This window comes from Varanus komodoensis, unplaced genomic scaffold (assembly GCF_004798865.1).
Source record: "Varanus komodoensis strain SLA01 unplaced genomic scaffold, ASM479886v1 scaffold117, whole genome shotgun sequence".
Taxonomy (NCBI): domain Eukaryota; kingdom Metazoa; phylum Chordata; class Lepidosauria; order Squamata; family Varanidae; genus Varanus; species Varanus komodoensis.
Window position 1 is genome coordinate 657,611 of NW_025335336.1, and position 7,696 is coordinate 665,306.

Sequence of the window (7,696 nt, forward strand, 5' to 3'; positions counted from 1 at the left end):
CACACAAGCACGTTTATTATTTTCGCCCTTCCTACAGCAGGCGCCACCACGAGGACGAGCAGGGAGCGTGGGGCCCCCCAGTGGGCCGGCCGGTGGCTGCCCCGCGCTGCTTCGCGCCCCCAGCACGCGGGGGCCGGTCTGAGGGTCCGGCGACGAGGGCCGGGAGCGGCCTAGGTGGTGCCGCCGCTGTGGGCCCCCTCGGGCAGGGGCAGCGGGTGCTCCCCTTCGCTCCGGAGAGTCTCCATGTACTTCCGCATCTTGGTGGTCATCCAGGGAGGGGGGGTGAAGGGCTTCAGTTCGTCCAGCTTCAGCTCCAGGGACCCTCTGTGGAAGCGAGGAGAGGCCCCCCGGGAGGAAGCCCCTTGAGAACCAGGCCGCTCCCACCGGGCAAGCGCTCCCTCCGCGGGGCTCTGGTGGGAGCCCTCCCAGCACAGCGCCTACCCGGAGCACGTGCTCTGCCCACGTGAGGCCTCCGCTGCGGCCCCCGGCCAGTGCAGGTGGGGCCTGCGGTGGCCCCTGCGGAAGCCCTGGCAGCCCACGCGACGGGGCGGCCCATGAGGCCGACGCTGGGTAAGGCGGCCCCGGCGGCCCAGTCCTGCCCTCCCCGCCTTCAGACAAGGCACGGGCGGCGGGGGGGGGTGCCTGCAGTGCAAGGAGCAGGCTGAGCCCCACCCCGCGAGGCACTCGCCCTGCACCGTACCTGTACTCATCGCTAGCGGCCAGATCCTGAATGTCCTCCTCCAGAAGCAGGTAGGCCTGAGGAAGGGGAGACCAGCCCAGGGGAGTCAGAAGCCCTGCCAGGGCCTGTCTGCTGTCCTTCCTGCCCACCCCCAGCAGAGAGGCCCCCCGGCCCAGACGGGTCCGGCGCACACGCCCCAGGCCCCCCGCACGCAGCACGCGGCCCTGCCCGCCCCGCCCCGCCCAGGCCTGGCTGCACTCACCATCTTCCCCCCCGTGGCGCGCATGTGCTGCTGCTCGGCCAGCCAGTGCTTGTCCTGAGGGTCCGCTGCGTACTAGGAGGGGGCGAGCCGCAAGTTAGAAGTGGCAGTCACAGAAGCGAGGGGGTCGGGAGAGACGCGCCACCCCACGGAGTCCGCCCTGCAAAGCTCCTCTCGGCCCCTTCTCTGACCCGGGGGCCCTGGGGTGCGGCAGCGACAAGGAACGGAGCTCCCTCACTGGAAGGGAACAAGGAACGCTTCCCAACGCTTCCGAATTCTGGACTTGGAATGCAACGTTCAGTAGGCAGAAGTCGTATTAAGAGGCATATCAAGAAAAGGGGGGCTGGCTCCCCCCCGAGGCCCGTCAAAATCGGCCCGGATGCTCCACCCCGTTGCCCCCGGCCAGACGGGGCAGGCTGTGAGAGGCAAAGGCCCCCGTCCCGGCGCCGAGTCACTGACCTTGAACAGGTGGGGGTGCTTGATGTACAGCCTGCCTCTGGTCCCGCCCATCCCGAGGGCTCTGCGACAAGGAAGCACAGGGAGGCCGCTCAGGCTCCCGGAAGCGGCAAGCGGACCGGCCCAGCCGCCGGCCGGCCTCCCCCGAGGCGCTGGGGCACCGTGGCCGGCCGGCAGCCCGCCCAGCCCCCGCCCGCCGCACCGTACTTGTTTGCTCGGGATCCCAGCACGAAGGCGGTGGTCTCGGTGATCCGCAGGGGATCCCACTGCGAGGCGAGAGCAGAGGCGTGGTCAGGACAGGGCCGGCCTCTCAGGGCCCGTGCAGGCTTGCTGCCTGCCAGACGGAGCGACGGTGGCCGGGCCACACAGCTCCCCACACCCAGAGGTGCCCCCCGGGGAGCGACGCTCTTTGGTGTCAAGGACGCGCCAGGCAGAGGAGCCCCGCGGCCGGATCGGGCTGGCGGCGGCCCCTCCACCCGGCCCTGGCTCCCAGCAGCCTTCGGGGCGGCCTCGGCTGGGGCGTGGGGGGAGCCGCCCGGCCCCCAGCCAGCAGCAGGCTCGCTGGACACGGACCTGCAGCTGCCCGCTGCCCGTCCACGCTCCGCGGGGCCTCCAGCTGCCCCCCTTCCCCGGCGGCCCCCCCCGAGCGAGGGGGAAGCACAGGCTGCGAAGCGTACCTTGGGACCGTCCCTCTGCACCGGCTCACACGACTTGGCTTTCCACCTGAGGGGACAGGAGCCGAGTGGGCGAGGCTGTGCTCGAGGGGAAGCGGAAGCGGCCGCGGGAGCGAGCTCGGGCCGAGCGGGGGGGGGGAGCCTCGCACCGCCACCTGCGGCCACCACGGCCCCCTCCCGCCCAGCCCCGCGACAGCCGCTCGACCTGGCGGCACCGGCCCCTCCTGGCCAGCACGGGCCGAAACGCTGGCCGCGGCTTCTCCCCCAGGCCCTGCCCGCCCTTCCAGGCACCGGAGGAGGAGAGGGCAACTCCCCAGACCACGCCTGGCTGCCGTTCCACTCACGTGCTCGTGCCCACCGTCCCGCGGTCGCCGAACTGGCTCTGCCCGGGGGGGCGCCCCTTGCGCTGCAAAGAGGCAACACGGCTGTCACCGAGCTGCTCCTCCCCTCCCGGCACGGGGCGATCCCGCCGGAAGCAAACCTCCTGCAGCCCGGGAGCAAAGCAGCAGCCCAGCCGGTGGGGGCTGGGTGTCCCCTGGGGGGGTCCCGGCCCCCTCCCAGGGGCCAGAGGCAGGCTCCGTGATGACCTCACCGCGGCTTCCCACGCCTGCCTACCTTTTTGGGCATGGGGCTTCCCTGCTGGCTCATTTCCTCCTCTGCCGGCCTGGCACGCTAGTCGGGGAGGAGAGAAAACCTGTCGGAACATGGGAGGCGCTGCTGCCTCGCTGCCTGAAGCAGCTCTGCCCACGGGGCTCCGGGTGGCACCCCCACAGGGATGGACCACGTGGCCAGCACAGAAGCGCCTCTGGAACAACCCCGGACTCCGGCGGCTCGGAAGGGACGCCCTGAGCCCCCAGGTGGGACAGCAGCGGGGAGAGCCCAGCTCCTACCTTGGCTGCCAGGGCATCATGGGGAAGCTTCGGGGCAGCCTTCTTGCCATCACAGAACAGCAGCTTGGCCTGCAGAGAGATCGCGGCATCACGGAGGAGTGCAGCGGGAAGGGGCCAGAGGGCGGCTCTGCGCGGGACTCCAAGCCGAACCGTCCCGCTCGGAGGGCTCGGTGAATCCCGCGCTGCCCTCTGCTGGTCGACCCTGAGCTCCTAGGGACGCCGTGCGGCCCGTGGCCTACAGAAGGCCCAGGAAGGAACTGGGGTGTGGGCGTGCTCCTCAGGCATCCGGAGGGAATGCGGAACTCCAGGACGAAAGGAATCCCCCTCACCCCGGCAGGACCGCTGTGCTCACTGGCCGCCTGCGTCACACAGGGGCCGCCTGCGTCACCCCCCAGCCCCACACGACGCTGGGCCACGCCAGCGCCTGACAGGCAGCTGAGCGGCAGCGCTGCCTTCTCACGGGCCTCCAGCCGCAGGGCTCTTGGCCTCCAGACGGACACGCACCTGCTCCAGGCAGCTCCGGCAGGTATCCTGGATGAGCTGCTCTGTGTCTACCTCCTCCCCGACATTCTCCCGCACGTTCCCCGCTGCCTTCTGGAAAAACTTGGGCAGGAGGAGGACAGACATGAAGCACCGAGCGAGAGAGCATCACCTCAAAACGCCACAAGGTCATCTTGCTCGCCTTGGGTTTTGTACAATGCAGCATTTTATGGGATGGATGGCAATCTGCAGTAGCAGTCCTCGGCTGCCGCCCACCGCCCCCGGTGTCTCAACACCTGAGAAAAGGGGAGGGAGGCCAAGGCGGCCAGCTGAGTCTCTGTTCCTCTCCCCCGCCCCATTTCGGACACTCGTCGGCTGAGTGGTGGCAGGATCCCAAGGCCACCAACTGCAATGCTTGCCTTCTTCAGCTTTTACCTTCATGTATTTAGTGAAGACAGCCTGGATCTCCTCATTGATGGTGGGCTGAAGAACAGCGCGCAGCAGGTCCATGGAGACCACGGGGTCTGTGAAGCTAGACCAGGGCGGGAATGAATGCAGCCAGTGACATCATCGCCTCCCCCAGCCCCATCCAGGCCTGATCCAGGCCTCGCAGCCTCCAGAGCGCATAACCTTGGTTCCAGCCACAGACCAAGGGGTGCACTGGACAGGAGGAAAGGGGCCACCAGATCCCTTCATTCCTCCTCCTCGAGGGCCTGGACTCAGAGCGAAACACTGCCCTTCCCAATGTGACAGAAGGGGAGAAGCCCTTGCGATCTGTAGTCTTATTTAGATCTGTAATCTTATTTACCACGGCAGCCCAAGGTTCCACAGGGGCCTCGCTGATCAGGACACAAAGGATTCGTTGTAAGAATTCAGAAATTCAGATGCAGCTGCAAAAAAGGGCGTGGGCTATTCTGGGATGCACTATCATGAAAAGTTGTGGATCCCCTATACTCCTCATTAGTCAGACCTCACCTGGAATGCTGTGTCCAGTTCTGGGCACCAAGGCATAAGGAAAATGCAGGAAAACAAGAAAGGGTCCAGCAGAGGGCAACAAAGGTGATCCAGGGTTTGGGAACGCTGCCCTGTGAGGAGAGACTGAGGGAACTGGGCATGTTCAGCCTTGAGAAGAGAAGGCTGAGGGGGACATGAGATCCCCCTGTAAGGACCTCAAAGGCTGCCACAAAGAGGAGGGCCAAGATCTCCTCTTGCTGATGCCAGAGTGTAGGACATCGAATAATCAATTCAAGCTGTGACAACCCAGATTCAGGCTAGATATCCAGAAAAGTTTCCTCACTGTCAGAGCAATACAACAGTGCAACCAGCTGCCTGGAGCGGTGAGGGGCTCTCCCACACCAGAGACATTAAGAAGAAACTAGATGGCCGTCTGAGTGGGGTGGTGTAATTGGTGTCCCGCAACAGCAGGGGGCTGGACCCGATGGCCTCCTTGGCCCAACTCTACTATTCTGTGATTCTATGAGAAATGGGGGGCTGCAGCCAAGTTATGGCTGGAAATAGTTTTGTCTTGCCAGAAGAAAACAGGGAAGTGGCATTGAGCTTGAAGATCCTAATCAGTTTGGATAAGGAAGAACATAAGATGAAAGGCAGACAAACCACCTGAGAAAGCAAAAGATGAAGTGGTGGCCAGTAAAAGCTCTGTTACTAAGAGATGAAGACAGACCAGCAGCACAATAATTTAGGAAACCTGAACGTTCTTAAGGGAGCAGACACGTACCCTACAGGATGCAAATCCAACCACTAACTAATATTCGGGGTCTAATGGAGGACGGCTTCCGGGACGAATCCTCAAAGGTGAAATACACAGGATAAGTCAGCAAGCAAAATTCAATGGCTTTTAAATAAAAGTTCAAATAAAAATTCAAAAGCTTTTAAAGTTATTCAAAGAAGCCATAGATTAATGACTTAATGTAAGTATAATTGTGATAACAGTCACTGCCAATAGTATTAACGGACTTATTCTCTTATGCTCAGTTAAACTTTTAAAGGAGCTGTAATAGCCTTGCTAAGGTCATAAAATATCACTTCAGTTACTGTGGTTAAATTCTTTTCTCTGTGAAGCTCTTTTGAACACGGTTTTTGGGGACGAGACTGTTGGCCCAATGGTTATGAACTGGCCAGGGTGGGCTCTAGTCCCCACTTTGCTCTGAAGTTCACTGGATGAATTTGCAAGTCAGTCACTGACTCGCAGCCTAGCTGACCTCACAGGGTTACTGTGAGGATAAAATGGAGAGGGGGTTTGTATAAGCTGCCTTGGGCTCTCTGCAGGAAAGAAAGGTGGATATAAATATAAGAAGTAAAAAATGCTATGCATATTGGCTACTGTAAAGCTACCTGTAGATAAACACCTCCAGTGCAAGATGTGATCCTGCGTGAGCTCCACCAAAGTGCTTGGAGCTCCGCAAGCAGTCAGGAGTTGAGGGAACTGCGATGCCAGTCAAGGAGGGGCTGTGCCAAAGCAACGCTCAGTCTCCTGGCATGGCGAGGTGTTTAAGGGACAGAGAGAAGAACCATTTTGAACGCCAACTGTCCCAGCTGTGATCGAAGGGCTGCGATTCAAGGTGGGAAGAGAACAGAAACTTGCACTCTCAGAACAAAGTGACTCACACTGAAGTTGAGCTGTTTGGGAGGTCTGCGGGGGGGGGGGGAGGCTCCCCGCTATTTGCAGTCCCTTGTGTCTTATACAGTGTTCCAGCATTTTCAAAGATTAATACTACAAAGCTGACTGAAAATGCAAACAACCTGAAGAAGACTTCAAATAGCACAGGCCTTCACATCGCTATGTATATAATTTACAGTGACAAATCTGCAGGTACTGAAGTGGAATCTAAATTAGATTAGTTGACAGAGAGGCAGAAAAAGTCCTACAGCTCGCACCATTTCCCAAGCAGCACGACAATGGAGGGCGAGCAGAGCGGTTGTTTCCATGAACACAGACTTATCACGACAGGCCGATGAAACGGGGACATCAGTTCGGAGGAGAAGGAACAAAGGGAGGGCATGAACTTGCCCGGCCTTCGGAGGCCCCAGCAGGGAGGCAACTGGCGCCCAGGGAGCAGCTCAAGCCAGTGCTCGGACGTTAAGAGCAGGGCCGAGAGCGCGCCTTCCCACGCGGGCGGCGGCGGCATCCTCCGGCCCGGGGGGTCGGAAAAGCAGTTGGCGAAGGGCTCTCCCTCCCAAGCCCTCACTGTCCTGGGGCGGTCCAGGAAGGGCCAGCCGGGAGCGCGCAGGAGGGGAGCCGGGTTCTCCGCCGCCCCGCCGAGCCACTCGGGCCGCCGCCCGCGATCCCCCAGGCGGGGCGCGCGCGCCGGGGCTGCCGGGCGTACCTGGTCATCATCTGGGAGCGCCGTCCTCGCCGCTGCACCAGCCGGTGCTTGATCATGATGTTCCAGGGGCTCTAGGGGAGAAGGCGGGACTGAGCGCGGCGTGGGGCCCGGGCCCGGCCCCGGCCCGCAGCAGGCCCCGGGCCGCCCCGCGGCTCCCCCCGCCCGGCAGCCGAGCCGCCCTCACCGCGGCGCCGGGGCCCCTCGCCTCCTCCTGCTGCTGCTCCTCGTCGCCGTCGCCCTCGGGCTCCCGGTGAGGCGGCGGCGCCTCGGCCTCCCGGGCAGCTCCCATCCTCCTGCGCGGCCCCTCCGCCGAGGTGCGACGTCATCGCGGCGCGCCCGGAAGCGCGACACAGCCCCACACAGTTGCCGTGGCGACCGTGGACCGGGAGGGGGCTTCCGCGCACGCGCAGACCGGCGCAGGTGGCGAAGGCGCCGGGGCGCATGCGCGGGGCTGCCGGGGCCGCGCCGAGCGTGGGGCGGCAGGGCGCAGGGGGCCGAGCGCGAGGAGGCGCGGGCGGCGTGCGGGGCGGGCTGCTTCTCGTGCTCGGGCCCTCCTGGGCCGTGGCCGAGCTGCGAGGAAGGCCGCTGCGCGTGCCAAGGCAGCGGCCCATTGCGGCGGGCGCCCTGCAGGCCGCGCTCCGCGCCGCGGGAAGGAGGCGAGACGCGCCCTCCGCTCCTGGGAGGTGCCGCGCAGGTCCGGGCCGCGCGCACCGGGGGCCTGGACGCTCGGCCTCGCCAGGGCGGGCCTCCTGGGGAGCGAGCCGGGGAAGTGGGTGGCTTCCCTTCCCCCCGCTGGATTCCTCGCACATCCGTCCCCGCCGTTTTGCTCCAGATGGCGGGCAGGGGGGCTGCTGAGCGATGTCCCGGGGAGATGTGTTCTTCAGGGCGGGGTGAAGGGGAAGATGCACTCCCTT

The 7,696-nt window shown here is 63.8% G+C and overlaps 1 protein-coding gene across 2 annotated transcripts; it reads right to left on the bottom strand.

The window, feature by feature from the left end:
- Positions 1-7,086, bottom strand: DNTTIP1 (deoxynucleotidyltransferase terminal interacting protein 1). 2 transcript variants are annotated; one of them, XM_044421311.1, is made up of 13 exons: positions 6,967-7,086; positions 6,783-6,853; positions 3,874-3,970; positions 3,463-3,561; positions 2,959-3,027; positions 2,684-2,740; positions 2,413-2,474; positions 2,072-2,117; positions 1,602-1,660; positions 1,398-1,458; positions 942-1,013; positions 701-756; positions 1-324 (listed from the first exon to the last, which is right to left on the bottom strand). In XM_044421311.1, the coding sequence occupies exons 1-13, from the start codon at positions 7,069-7,071 to the stop codon at positions 171-173; spliced, it is 1,008 nt and encodes a 335-aa protein (XP_044277246.1). In that variant the 5' UTR covers positions 7,072-7,086; the 3' UTR covers positions 1-170. The 2 variants fall into 2 exon arrangements, with proteins under 2 accessions (XP_044277246.1, XP_044277247.1); XM_044421312.1 differs by lacking the exon at positions 6,967-7,086 and adding an exon at positions 4,247-4,328.
- Between the last annotated feature and the right edge of the window lie 610 nt (positions 7,087-7,696).